Source organism: Anomaloglossus baeobatrachus, chromosome 4, assembly GCF_048569485.1.
Source record: "Anomaloglossus baeobatrachus isolate aAnoBae1 chromosome 4, aAnoBae1.hap1, whole genome shotgun sequence".
In the NCBI taxonomy this organism is placed as follows: domain Eukaryota; kingdom Metazoa; phylum Chordata; class Amphibia; order Anura; family Aromobatidae; genus Anomaloglossus; species Anomaloglossus baeobatrachus.
The window spans coordinates 579,734,642-579,749,707 of NC_134356.1; the positions used below are offsets into that span (position 1 = coordinate 579,734,642).

The window sequence follows — 15,066 nt, forward strand, 5'->3', positions numbered from 1 at the left end:
ATTGACTTCAGCTCGGACATCTGGATCGTTGTCTGGATCTAGGATGCTGAAGGCTTCCTGGACACCTTCTTCTGACTGTCTCAGCAGGAACTCTGGACCTGTAAGCCAAGAAGAGTTAGCAAAAGAACTTATAGACATAGGTCTGGTTGCGTGATCTGCTGGATTCAGTTCAGTTGGTACAGGTTCTGCTAGGTTGTTGCAGAATTCCTTGTCCATAAAGGCGACGCTATGTTCTCTCATTTCAGGCTTGCTGTTCATGGAACGCTGAAGAGAGTTACACCTAGTCTGAGCTTGATCTCGGTTGTTTGGGAGTCTGACCCTGGTAGATCGGAAGGGTAATGGAGAGACCCAATGGTTGGTTTTGTCTTTAGAAAACTCACAGTCCATTATTCCGATGAATTCTCTGTCCTCTACTGACAAGGCTACTTTATCGTCGTCCTTGGTTGTGAGAAAGACTGATCTTCCCAAGTTGTCGATATGCAGAGAAGAAGTGATGTCAGGTAGCTGTATTGTGTCTGGAGACTTCTCTTTCACTCCATAGTGATGAGGACATGGCTTTAGGCAGGTTGTGCGCCCATCTCCACGCATATAAGTCTTGAAGGAATCAATTCCTGATCGGTCAACGCACACATTTCATATGACTACCCATCCCAAGTCCAGTCTCTGGGCGTATGGTGCATAGTCAGGCCCATTACACTGCTGTCGCACCTTGTGTACCCTTAGATTGTCTCTGCCGAGCAGGAGTAGAATCTCTGCGTTATTGTCCAGAGGTGGGATAACACTAGCGCGGTGTCTTAGGTGTGGTTGATGAAATGCAGCTTCTGGGGTAGGAATTTCATTCCTGTGGCTGGGTATTTGGTCACATTCAACGAGCGTTGGTAGAGGTATTTCAGTCTTCCCATTGATAGGAGAAGCAATGAATCCCTGGGCTCTTCTGCCGCTGGTCTCTATGCAACCCGAGCAGATGTTCAAGGTGTAGGGTTCTGATGGTCCATTAATTCCGAAGGCTTCAAAGAATTTGGTTCCTGCCAGGGATCGGTTGCTTTGGTCATCTATGATGGCATACACCTTCATTGCCTTTTCTGGATGTCCCTCGGGATAAACCTTGATGAGGCATATTTGGGCACAACATTTCTGCGTTTGGCCCTCTCCACATACCTCTGAGCATGAGCAGGAGACGGCTGTGGTGGTGTCAGTCTGATTCTTGGACTCCCCGCCATGACTTGGAGTGGGAGCGGTGGTGACTGCAGCCGGTGTGTCTCTAGCTAGCTGGTTTGGGTGCATGGATGAAACGTGTTTTTCGCTATGACACTCCTCACACTTGATGATGGATTTACAGTCCTTGGCCATGTGCTCAAGTGATGCACAGCAATTGAAGCAGATTCCAAGCTCTGTGAGGACTTTCTTGCGCTCCTGTAGGGTTTTGGATCTAAACCCTCTGCACTTGTTCAGTGAGTGCGGTTTTTTATGGATGGGGTATTCTTGATTGAAAGACTTATCTCGTGATGAGATGGTGTACTGTTTATCTGTGGGTGCTGCAGGTGATGGTAGCTCAGTCTTCCTGACACTCACAGTGTTCTCAATGTCTCTAAGTTTGTGTATGGCACCTTCATACCTTGATGATGATGATGTTGCAGCTGCCGAAGTGTTGAACTCTAGGAAGTCAAGGCTGGGGTCGTTCCTCATCTGGGCCTGCTCGTCGATGAACTTGCAGAAGTGAATAAATGGGGGAAAGGTGACGTCATGCATTTGTTTGTACCTTGAGACTGACGTTGCCCATTTCTCCTGCAGACTGTATGGCAGCTTCACCACGATTGGGTTCACTTCATGGGATGTATCCAGGTAGCACAGCCCAGACCGACGAGGATCTCTTTTGGCGAGCTCCAGCTCCATGAGCAGATCACTTAGGTCTTGAAGCTTGTGGACTTCTTTAAGGTTGATCTTTGGGATGTCCTGCAGTCTCTTGAATAGGGGGCCCTTCAACCTCCAAGGCAGGTGAAGTGGTGCATTATGAAGAGCTATTGGACTGCAAAGGGCCCATAGCTGTTCTCAGATTGGGTAACAAGGGCAGTCTTTCTTTTAGACAGTTTTGATGAACTCAGCCTTATTGACTAGTGTTTATAGAGCCAGCTGTCTAGAATAAAACATGGAGAGCACGTGAACCCAAGTGAACTGGACGTGGAGCTTGGTGCGGATGATTCAGTGGTCTGGAAACCTTGGCAGCCTCGCTCACATTGTCTGCTGCACATAAACTACATATGATGTATACATTTTGTCTGAGCACCAGGATAGTGTCACAACGAAAGAGAAAAAAGCTCTGTTAGAGAGCAAACTGGAATCGGATAAAGCAAGAATGTATCACAGTCACCGGCCAAGAGAGTAGATGACATTTATAAATAATGTGAATATACGTGAATACTGGATGAAATGGTTGTATACTTTATATTATGCGGCAATGTGTGGAAAATGGCCAGCGTTTGTCTTTTATGGCTACAGTAAGCTTTCCATTCATCATGGGTACAATTTACATTACTAAGAGAGTTTTATATAAAAGTGCGGACTTAACCAATCAGAGGTCGTCTTTTATTCCTAATTTTACAAATGAACTATAATTGGCTGCAGTGGCTAATTATGGCCAGATGGTATATGCTGTATTATAAATACTGATAAATATCAGATGTGATATAATCATAAAATCTCCATCGTACGGTTCTGATATTACTCCACTCACCACTTGGAGGCGCTCTCACCTAATCTAATTAGTTGGTCTCAACAATTAAAACAAATTGTTGAAAATTTTACGTTTGGAAAAGAACAAAAAAAGTACAGTAACTGCCTATAGAGATATATAGGGCTTTTTTTGTAGCATCCTCTAAGGAACAGCATACGATGATTTATGCTATTTTGTACCTTTAAATAAGATGTAAGCATCCAAACACGCCTGGCCTATATCAGTGTTTTGAAATGTTATAGTATGTATACATCTGGATATCTTTTAGGTGTATAAGCCAAACCTCGGCCACAGCAGGAGAACTACAAGTGCATCTCAATAAATTAGAATATCATCAAAAAGTTCATTTATTTCAGTAATTGAGTACAAAAAGGGAAACACATATATTATATAGAGTCCTTGCACACAGCGTGATCTATTTCATGTGTTTATTTCTGTTAATGTTGATGATTATGGCTTACAGCCAATGACAACCCAAACGTCATCTCAGAAAATTACAATATTGTATAAGACCAACTGAAAAAAGGATTTTAAACTCAGAAATGCCTCAATACTTGGTCGGGCTCCTTTTGCATTAATTACTGCACCAATGCGGCGTGGCATGGAGGTGACCAGCATGTGGCACTGCTGAGGAGTTATGGGAGCCCCACTTGCTTTGATAGCAGCCTTCAGCTCGTCTGCATTGTTGGGTCTGGTGTCTCTCATCTTCCTCTTGACAATACCCTATATATTCTCTATGGGGTTTAGGTCAGGCGAGTTTGCTGGCCAATCAAGCACAATGATACTGTGGTTATTAAACCAGGTATTGGTACTTTTGGCAGTCTGGACCGGTGCCAAGTCCTGCTGGAAAATGAAATTTCCATCTCCAAAAAGCTTGTCAGCAGAGGGAAGCATGAAGTGTTCTAAAATTTCCTGGTAGACGGCTACGCAGACTTTGGTCTTGATAAAACACAGTGGACCTACACCAGCAGATGACTTGGCTCCCCAAACCATCACTGATTGTGGAAACTTCACACTAGACCTCAAGCAGCTTGGATTGTGGCCTCTCCACTCTTCCTCCAGGCTCTGGGACCTTGATTTCCCAATGAAATGCAAAATTTACTTTCATCTAAAAACAACACCTTGGACCACTGAGCAACAGTCCAGTTGTTTTTTTCCTTGGCCCAGGTAAGACGCTTCTGGCGTTGTCTATTGGTCATGAGTGGCTTGACACAAGGAATGCGACAGTTGTAGCCCATGTCCTGAATACGTCTGTGTGTGGTCGCTCTTGAAGCACTGACTCCAGCAGCAGTCCACTCCTTGTGAATCTCCCGCAAATTTTTGAATGGCTTTTTCTTAACAATCCTATCAAGGCTTCGGTTATCCCGGTTTCTTGTCCACCTTTCTTTACCACACTTTTTCCTTCCACTCAACTTTCAATTACTATGCTTGGATATAGCACTCTGTGAACAACCAGTTTCTGTAGCAATGACCTTTTGTGGCTTACCCTCCTTGTGGAGTGTGTCAATGACTACCTTCTGGACATCTGTCAAGTCAGCAGTCTTCCCCATGATTGTGTAGCCTACTGAACCAGAACTTAGGGGCCATTTTAAATGCTTAGAAAGGCTTTGCAGGTGTTTTCTGTTAGTTATTCTAATTTTCTAAGATAATGACTTTTGAGTTTTCATTGGCTGTAAGCCATAATCATCAACATTAGCAGAAATAAACACTTGAAATAGATCTCTCTGTGTGTAATGACTATATAATATATGTGTTTCCCTTTATGTACTGAATTACTGAAATAAATTAACTTTTTGAGAATGTTCTAATTTATTGAGATGCACTTGTATATGGTCTAAAGCAAATTAGAAAGCCAGTGATCAGGTGCATTGGTATATCTTATGTTGAAGAGGTGCATTTCTGGAATTAAATTTTATCTGAGAAATGTATTATTTTTCTAAGATCTTTTAGATAGGAATGCATTTTTGATAAAACCCCTTACAACTTTAGAAGCCATCAGATCACTCCAGGAGCCAGATATTTTCAGTGACAAAAAACAGGAACTTTGACAACAAGAATGGACATCGATAGTAAAAAATATTAAAAGTTATCAAGTTGCCCTGGATTTTTTTTTATGATATCCATGGTTCAAGAAAACAAATAATGTTTTATTAGTTCAAACTTTTACAGTCACTTTTTAATTTAACTTTAATTTTTAGGTATTTCATATATGTACGGTATATAATCATATTTCTATGATTTTCATCACTGTTCTTTCTTTTTTTTGTCTCCCCTAGAGGCCAATAATTTGTAATCACTGCTTCTGTATTGCAATGCATTGTCAGGTCAGCATTGTTCCACTCGCAGGAGATGACTGAAGGATCGCAATCGTATTGGACCAATGTTAGCCAAATCATATTAACTCGTTCCACCGAAATCAGTGTTTATGGGGACGCCAGTGGTCGGTTGGTCGGATGATGAGAGATCGTGTTGATTGCATATGTCTGATTCCGGACTGAAGCAGATCAGGAACAAAGGAGATGTGGAGCTACCACTGAGCTGCCGAAGATATGACATAAATCCAAAGATGATCAAATTAAGGTGGTTTTATTCAACGCGTTTCGAAGTGTCTCCCCACTTCTTCATCAGGAAATCCACCAATATAACAGGCTACAACTGTAATGCTGTCTATAAGTAGCAGCAGGTTTTCAAAAAAGAGCGCCAAAGAAGACACATGACAGTGAGTCATAGTACAAAGGAGGTTCTTAGGGCATACATAGTCTGTTATACAAATAAAACTATCCTATTATAATTTATTATGTAAAAAACATAGCACAGCATAAACATGGTAAAAAATGTGAAATGTACATAATATATGGGACATTACCTCGTGTTATATAGAGAGCTGTAATAAGCAGCAGGTAACAATAGTTTACACACCAGACTACAGTCTGAGGGCTGGAATCGGCTCAGGAATGTGTGTATAACGTGTTTATTTCTAAGTGTTATTTTGCCGGTGCTGTAACAATTAAACATGCACAGACTAGGTGGGCCGAGTGACTCTGATATGCCGTCAATTGCATGATTTCTTGGTGCACCTTGGCAGGGGAATTGCACATCCGATAGGAGTCCCTGAACGCACAGGATGTGCCTACACGCTGAGAGGAAACGGCTGATTTGCCAACTAGGAATAAACAGTTTATCGGGGCTGGAGTCGGCAGGATGCGGGGCCGTAATACCACAGCCATTTGCTAAATTTAAACTCAGACATTGAATGTAAACAAGACATTCCTCCGAGCCGAGCATGCTCCAGAGCTGCAATCCATCATCACGCCTGCCTCATGTATGTACTTCACATGTCACATACTGTGCATAATGGGCATGAACTTAAAGGGACACTCCAGGGAAATCTAATACGCTGTGCTATGCCCAGTACAGTCCTTAGGGGGCGATGCATGACAGGTGTCCTCTGACTTTCTGGGTCTTGTGGAGAATATCAGGTGTAGTGACATTGTTTATAATCTTACCTAAAGGTTTAAATTGGTTTTCCCAAAAACAAAGTTCATTTTATTCAATAGATCTTAATAATAATAATTTCCACAATTCGACGTTTTTACAAAAAATGTTCCCATGCTGAGATAATCTTACATATGTGTCCCTGCTATGTGCTGTGTAATGGTCGTGTCTGACTGTACAGGGACATGGTCTGATCATACCACAGCTCCTGGGCCGGGGAGGAACCAAAAAATTATACAAATATTACAGCACTGGTTCAAAAATTATTCTTTCTTTGAGGTAAAATATTTTTAAAAAAATGTTCAGGGAAATGTTTTACCTCACAAAAAGAATCAGCTATGATCCCATGTAATGTATATATACTCTTTTGTTTCCTCCCCAGCCCAGGAGATGTGGTATGATCAGACCATGTCCCTGTACGGTCAGACACGGCCATTACACAGTACATAGCAGGGACACATATTGTATATAAGATTATCTCAGCACATTAACTTTTTTTTTTTTAAACACATCCAATTGTGGAAATTATAATTATTCCAAGATCTACTGATTAAAATTAACTTTGGTAGTGGGAAAACCCCTTTAAGCTTGCATTTTATTAGATATCTGGTGTTAGTAAACCAAAAAATGGGGTTGTTTTATCTTTTTAAATGGGTAAAATTGCAAAGTACTTCTAAAAACAAATGACTTTTGCCATTTATCTTCTGTTAAAAATCTTCAATGTTCTCAAGAACAGTTGGATTTTTATTTACTGTTCATTGCCTAGGTTACTGGTCACCTCTGCAGTCTATCAGTATAGGCTAGTGCTTAAAAGTGCTCTCCCATAGAGCTTGTAAGCGCAGCTCTGGAGCTGGCTGACTTCAGTAAATTTAAATTCTTCTGCACTCCTTCAAAGCTGCAAAGGCAAAGTTGCCTGTACTTGCATCATCGAAGAGCTTGGCCAGGAGTGCAACCATGTTGCTGATCTAAACTGTCAATCATCAGGGCCACGAAGCTCCCCAGTGAGCAGGAAGCCGGAGATCCCAGTATAAAAACGACCAGTCATTAGAAGCTGTCACATACCTCGTAATGAATGTGCAGTCATGGATTATTGTCTCCTCTAGTATAATCCCTTGTTCTTCATCATCTACCACCTGTTTCCCATTATGATACCAGATGATATGACTCGCATTGCCCAAGTAACTTGCTGTACACTGAATAGGTATTCGGTCACCCTGAAACACAACTTGTCGTAAAGATGGGATGAGATGGTGGGTGTGAAGTTCTGGGGTCCCTCCTAAGATCAAAACACATCATTATCATATATCCACAGCCTGATTGGTTTGATATCGTATAAAATCTATGGTGTCCATGAATAAGAGAAGCATGGAATATTGCCTCTTACCACAAGTTAGCTGACTCTCCTTCAGGTTTCGGAGCGGTCGCTCTCTGAGTGCACTTGGATATGAACACAACGTTCTATCGGAAATCTTAGCAGAACCATTTTTCGCCCAGGTCGCTATCCATTGTAGGTGACAATCACAGGTTAGGAAATCAGTGGAAAAGTCTCTATATAGAAACAAGTCAAGAAGCCGTCAAAATGTACAAGATGGACAAGAATACATGTGGAGACAACACAGTAAGAATACTCACACTAGTTTCAAGGATGGAAGCTCATCAAAAACCCCAGAATCAAGAGTAGAGAAGATATTTCCAGCCAGAAATCTAAAATACATGTAATTAGAGTAAGATTTCATTCCTGCAATATATTTGGAGAAATCTAATAGGCCTTAGTAAAATTAAAATAGCATTTCATCCAAAATCTTCAGAAAATACACAGTGTGTTTATTACTTAAGTTCTTGTGAATCCCTTTTAATAGCTATCCTCATTAGCGCTTCCTTAGGCCTCATTCAGACATCTGTTCTTGTTTTTTATACATAAAAAAACAGACTTATTTTCACCAGTATGCTGGATCATATTTCCATCAGTATGCCGGAGCAGATTTCCACAAGCATGATGAATCAGATTTTCATCAGTAACATTTCTACCAATATACTGGATCAGATTTTCACCAGTATGCTCAATAAAATGTACATCAGTGTGCTGGATAAGATTTCCACCAGTGTGGTGGATCAGATTTTCATCAGTGTGATGGATCAGATTTTCACCAGTATGCTGAATCAGAGTGTGCTGGATCAGATATCCACCAGTGTACTAGATCAGATTTCCACCAGTATGTTGGATCATATTTCCATCAGCATGTTGGAGCAGATTTCCAAAAGCATGATGGATCAGATTTTCATCAATAACATTTCCACCAATATACTGGACCAGATTTCCACCAGTGTAATGGATCAGATTTCCACCAGTGTGATGGATCAGATTTCAACCAGTGTACTGGATCAGATTTCCACCAGTTTGCTGGATCAGATTTCCACCAGTGTGATGGATCAGATTTCCACCAGTGTGTTGTATCAGATTTCCACCAGTGTGTTGCATCAGATTTCCACCAGTGTGTTGCATCAGATTTCCACCAGTGTGATAGATCAGATTTCCACCAGTGTGCTGGATCAGATTTCCACAAGAGTGATGAATCAGATTTCCAGCAGTGTGATGGATCAGAATTCCAAAAATGTAATGGATCAGATTTCCACCCTTGTGACAGATTAGATTTCCTCAAGTGTCTTGAATCAGATTTACACAAATGTAATGGATGAGATTTACACAATATTGATGGATCACATTTCCACCAGTGTGCTGGATCAGATTTCCACCAGTGTGATGGATCAGATTTCAACCAGTGTACTGGATCAGATTTCCACCAGTTTGCTGGATCAGATTTCCACCAGTGTGATGGATCAGATTTCCACCAGTGTGTTGTATCAGATTTCCACCAGTGTGTTGCATCAGATTTCCACCAGTGTGTTGCATCAGATTTCCACCAGTGTGTTGCATCAGATTTCCACCAGTGTGATAGATCAGATTTCCACCAGTGTGCTGGATCAGATTTCCACAAGAGTGATGAATCAGATTTCCAGCAGTGTGATGGATCAGATTTCCAGCAGTGTGATGGATCAGAATTCCAAAAATGTAATGGATCAGATTTCCAACCTTGTGATAGATTAGATTTCCTCAAGTGTGTTGAATCAGATTTACACAAATGTAATGGATGAGATTTACACAATAGTGATGGATCACATTTCCACCAGTGTGCTGAATCAGATTTCCAACTGTGTGCTGGATAACATTTCTACCAGTGCGCTGGATCAGATTTCTACCAGTGCGCTGGATCACCAAATACCCAATCTCCTAAATGCAATGTCCCACGATTAAAACTAATTTAGTCAGTTAAGTTCTCATTTCACATTTTTTTTCCTGTTTATAAATATTGTTGTTACATTGGTGTTATGGCGCCTTTGCTGGATCATCTATTTCAGAATGTCCCATAAGGTGTCCCGTACTGGTGAGAAGAAGCAGCTGCCCAGCAGTAGGAATCACAGATACGTCCATCTACAAGAGGATCTGGCAGGTGTGAGTGAGAATCTTTGACCACCAGCAAGGAATGTATTGGATTGACACACTGTATATATGTAAGATCAGTATCTAGACACAGGCACATTTTCCTAAATAATTCCAAATAAAAAATAATTTTTATTGATCTAACTAAATATTATGTAATTCTGGCACTACCTCTTTTATCATATGGGGATGTGGGGAGTTTGGGGTGGTACATATTACCAGCTGTCCCCAAAGGAGGGCACCTGAAAGGGGGGAAATTAAAAAAGTAGAGTGCACCAATTTTTCTGTGGATCACATTACCTGAACACCTCTTGGTAATATATACAGTAATTTACCACTTAAAGGGTTAATCACAACTTTGAGGGTTTGCTCACACTGGCGTGACGCCAGTGTATAACTCGGATAAGTGCTATCCAATGTGGCAGTGTATATCGGGCAGTGCGCACCCATACAAGTCAATGGGTGCGTGTGAAACATTGGACTGCACTTGGATTACATCAGAGTGCAGTCCAAAATATGCCGAGACAGACAATGAAGAAGATGAAGAGATTAAGTTCTCTATCTTCTCCTCACCTGTGCTCACAAGTGAGAGAATAGGAGCACAGTTAGTGACACTTGGTTCACGCTCACAGTAGAGTTTGAGCAGAGTGTCCCTAACATATCGTGTCCAATGCTATCACATGAGAAAATCATTGTCTGCTATGCGCCAATTAGATTGTACCCTCACAGGAGTGATGATAACTTACTGATCAATGAAGACCACCACCATTCCCAAAGCTCTGAAAGGCCATGTTTCAATGAAGCGGTGCGGCGCATGCGTCCAATCTGTTCTATCAGTTTGTTGTCTATGAGGTTGGCAGAGATAGTCAAGTGTAGTGTTCTGATATTAATGATAGCTTTTAATGTTGGGAACATCCCTATAATATGGCCGGTTTTCCAAAAGTTCTGTTTGGAACACTAAACCAGAGTTGAGTAATGTCATGCTGGTAGTTTGGAGGCCCTAAAACCTAGTGCTATGTTCCTTTAAGTAATTAGGATGGTTCTTGGAGAAAACACAACTAACCGCAGCACAATGTAGTAATTATAAAGACCCGCAGGTAACGAGGGAACAAAACTCCACTCTGGACTTAAAGCCAACAATTCATCCAAAAGCTACAGTCATCTGTCCAGCTGTGGGTGTACTGTAGTCTGCGACAGACAGACCGCCTAGGAATAGCTCAAGAAGGTGGAGGAGGAGAAAACAAGAGCGACATTGACTGTATTGTCCCAAAATAGAGCTGGGTCCAACAAATGCTGAATCCGAATGTTTTATAGCCATGTAAGTGTCAGGCGAGTGCTGGCATTTTAATAGTGGGATATTTTAAGGAATGGGTACTTGTCTCCCTGCCTTGTGGTTACACAAATAAGCAGGTTTATTCTAAGCTCAGCATGAATCCAATGCCAAAATCCTCATTTTTTATATTTAACTTGCACGGTTCATAGATCTTCTCCTCTGGGAATGTACACAAAGGAGATGATGACATTTTTTCTGCTACCATCATCAAAATTAGATCATCAGCAGGCTGGACAGGGAGCAAAAACACTAAATAATTCAATACATGTACTTATTATTACCAATGGTCAAATTCAAGGAGATTTAGCTGCATTTTATATGCACATTGTTCTGTCTAGCTCTCTTTTTATATCTATAACACTCACCCTATGATCAGTATGTATACTTACAGGCGCGAAAGACCGCTCAGACCCTGAAATGCCGCAGGAATTACACAGCCAATTCTGTTATTGGAGATGTCTCTAAAAAAAGTAATAAAAAACATATTTTACTATAAGGTCAGGCAAGGTCGTGACACTTTTTACTATACAATCAGGCAAAAAAACATACCAGTCAATCAACCATACTTGGACTGGAAAAAGGACACTTCCTCCATAGCAGACCCAGTGGGCAATTCCTTCATACCAGGCCCAATCGACATTCCTCCATACCAGACCCAGTGGAAAATTCCTCCATACCAAACCCAGTGGACAATTCCTCTATACCAGATCCAGTGGACAATTCAACCATAACAGACCCAGTGGACAATTCCTCCATACCAGACCCAGTGGACAATTCCTCCATACCAGACCCAGTGGACAATTCCTCTATACCAGATCCAGTGGACAATTCAACCATAACAGACCCAGTGGACAATTCCTCCATACCAGACCCAGTGGACAATTCCTCTATACCAGATCCAGTGGGCATTCCTCCATACCAGACCCAGTAGACAATTGCTCCATACCAAACCCAGTGGGCAATTCCTCTATACCAGACCTAGTGGACAATTCGACCATAACAGACCCAGTGGACAATTCCTCTATAGCAGACCCAGGGGGAAATTCCACCATACCAGACCCAGAGGGCAATTTCTTCATACCAGACCCAGTGGGCATTTCTCCATACCAGCCCCAGGGGACAATTCCACCATACCTGACCCAGGGGTCAATTCCACCATACCAGACCCAGTGGGTAATTCCTCCATACCAGACTCAGTGGACAATTCCCTCCATACCAGACCCAGTGGACAATTTCTCCATGCCTATCCCAGAGGCACTTGCCCCATGCACGATGCAGAGGACTCTTCTCATATGCCCAACCCTTTCTAAAGCTATTTTATCCACAATATCACAGTTCTATAACTGTCTTAACTGGATATTATTAGAGCAAGATGAAAACTGATGACAAGAAACCTTTAAATGGTTTGTCCCCGGCCGTATGATTGCTCTTGACCCTGCTCCATGAGTTAGATTCAAGACTGGTTGTGTACAATTACTAAACATCTACTTCTTCATTTCCGTAACATATAGGGGTCTCACCAGCTGGAACTCACAAATAAAAACTTAAAAAATGCTACAAATTTTTGGAAAGGATACAGACACTATAAGTAAGAAATTCTAATGTAAAATAACTGACCATACATTAGAATGTATGAGAATATACAGTAATGGCTAAAAGTTTTGCACCTTTGAAATTGTTTCAGAAAATTAGGTATTTCTTTTTCAGAAAATAATTTCAAATACAAATGTGAACAAAACATGTTTATTTCCATTGCGTGTGTATTGAAACAATACAAAAAAACTGAAGAAAAAAAGGCAAATTGGACATAATTTCACAAAAAAAACTAAAAATGGTCAGGAGAAAATTGTTGCCACCTTTCCAAAATCGTGGTAAACAACTTTTGTTTCAAGCATGTGATGCTCGTTCAAACTCACCTGTGGCAAGTAACAGGTGTGGGCAATAAGAAAATCACACATGAAATCATATAAAAAGGAGAGAAGTTGACTCAAGCTTTGCATTGTGTGTCTGTGTGTGCCACACTATGCATGGAGAACAGAAAGAGAAGAGAAATGTCTGAGGACTTGAGAACCAAAATTGTTAAAAAATATTAACCATCTCAAGGCTACAAGTCCATCTCCAAAGAATTGATGTTCCTTTATCCATGATGCGCAACATAATCAAGAAGTTTATAACCCATGGCACTGTAGCTAATCTCCCTGGACGTGGACGGCAGAGAAAAATTGATGAAAGGCTGCAACTCAGGATAGTCCTGATAGTTTTATAAGCAGCCCCAATCAAGTTCCAAAGAAATGCTGTCCTGCAGGCTAAGGGTGCATCAATGTCAGTGCACTGCAAACTATCCATCGACTTATGAATTAAATTAATTATGGCAGGAGACTCAAGAGGAACCCACTGTAGAAACAGAGACTGGAGTTTGCCAAAATGTACATGAGTAAGCCAAAGTCCTTAAGGGAAAGGGTCTTGTGTACTGGGTCACTTGACTGTGTACAAAGCATCATGAATTCTGAAGAGTACAAAAGAACTTTGGGTTGCAATGTAGTGGCCACTGTCAGAAAGCTGGGTTTGCGTCCTAGGTCATCAGCAGGAAAATGACCCCAAACAAAATTTAAGAAAGACCCATAAATGGATGAAAACAAAGCGCTGGAGAGTTTTGAAGTGGCAGCAATGAGTCCGGATTATAATCCCATTGACACCTGTGGAGAGAACTTAAAATTGCTGTTAGGAGAAGATGCCTTCAAATATGAGAGACCTGGAGTAATTTGCGATAGAAGACTCCAATATTCCAGTTCAGAGGTGTAGGAAGCCTGTTGATGGTTATCCGAATTGTTTCATTGCAGTTATTTATTCAAAGGGTGTGCAACCAAAAATTAAGTTGAGAGTGGCAACAATTTTGCACGGTCAATTTTTGGGGTTTTGTGTGAAATTATGTCCAATTTTCTTTTTTTTGTGTTGTTCCAATGCACACAAAGGAAATAAACGTGTTTAACAAAACATGTAATTGTAGTATTTTACTGGGAGAAATACTTCATTTTCTGGAGCAATTTCAAGGGTATCTAACCTTTCGACAATGACTTTACATCTATTTCTTTAATATTTTTGAACCTGGTAGGGACCCTTTGTTAATCCCCATTTTCTTCAGTATTAAGCCTCATTCAGATGTCCTATATGTTATGCAAGAAAAAAAAACAGCTTTTTTTTTTGCCATAAAAATGTTTGAAAAGCTGTGCAATGCGAGGTTGAGCAAACGTTTTAGGACTTTTGTCGTTTTTTACGCCACATCTGCACTGCCCTGAGGAAAAATAGGTAGAGCGGGATGAGACAGAGGCATGACATGCAACAAATTCATGACTAGCGTCAGCGTTCGCTATGCCACAAATCATACAACAGGGACTGTGATCACTACTTAGCTCCTAGGCTAGAGGCCTCCAAATGAGGGCTCATTTTGACATCCGTGCTAATAAGTTGGAGCACGGACCGGTAAACTATGCACTGGCTGTGGCTCTCCTGACCCAAGTGTGACAGCCTCATAAAAATATATGAAGCTGTCAAGCAACCAATTTGTGCATTATGGTCTCAGATTGGACTAAAATCCATGAACGTCTGATTGAGGCCTGAATCAGGAGCCTCGCACTTTAACCTGCAACCTCATCAAAATCAGCATGAAAAACACCGGTCTGGATGACATGGGGCAAGAATGTTTTCGTCTGTGTACGGGGTTTGATTTTCATCCATGTTTGGTCCGTGTGGTCATTTTTACTATCAGTGTGGCATCTATCTTTCTTGCATGTAAAAAAAAATTACAGTTTTTCATACTCATTGAACAGCATAAAAAACAATAAAACAGCACTTGGATGGAATCCGCGTGGTGTCCTTTTTGTAACGTTATATATGGACTAGTTTGAGCTGATTGGCATGAAATTGGACAATATTTTTCTTGTAGATGCTCGATCCGCATAATCACAACCAGTGTTCTATGCAATGAAAAAAAACACAGAAAGTGAAAAA

The 15,066-nt window shown here is 41.1% G+C and overlaps 1 protein-coding gene across 1 annotated transcript in view; it reads right to left on the reverse strand.

The window, feature by feature from the left end:
• ADGRA2 (adhesion G protein-coupled receptor A2) overlaps window positions 1-15,066 on the reverse strand; it is a 281,780-nt gene that overhangs the window by 42,290 nt on the left and 224,424 nt on the right. The window contains exons 4-7 of the mRNA XM_075346114.1: window positions 11,448-11,519; window positions 7,859-7,930; window positions 7,611-7,774; window positions 7,289-7,502 (exon numbers count right to left, since the gene is read on the reverse strand). Coding sequence (XP_075202229.1) covers window positions 7,289-7,502; window positions 7,611-7,774; window positions 7,859-7,930; window positions 11,448-11,519 — 522 coding nt within the window. The remainder of the gene's footprint in view (window positions 1-7,288; window positions 7,503-7,610; window positions 7,775-7,858; window positions 7,931-11,447; window positions 11,520-15,066) is intronic.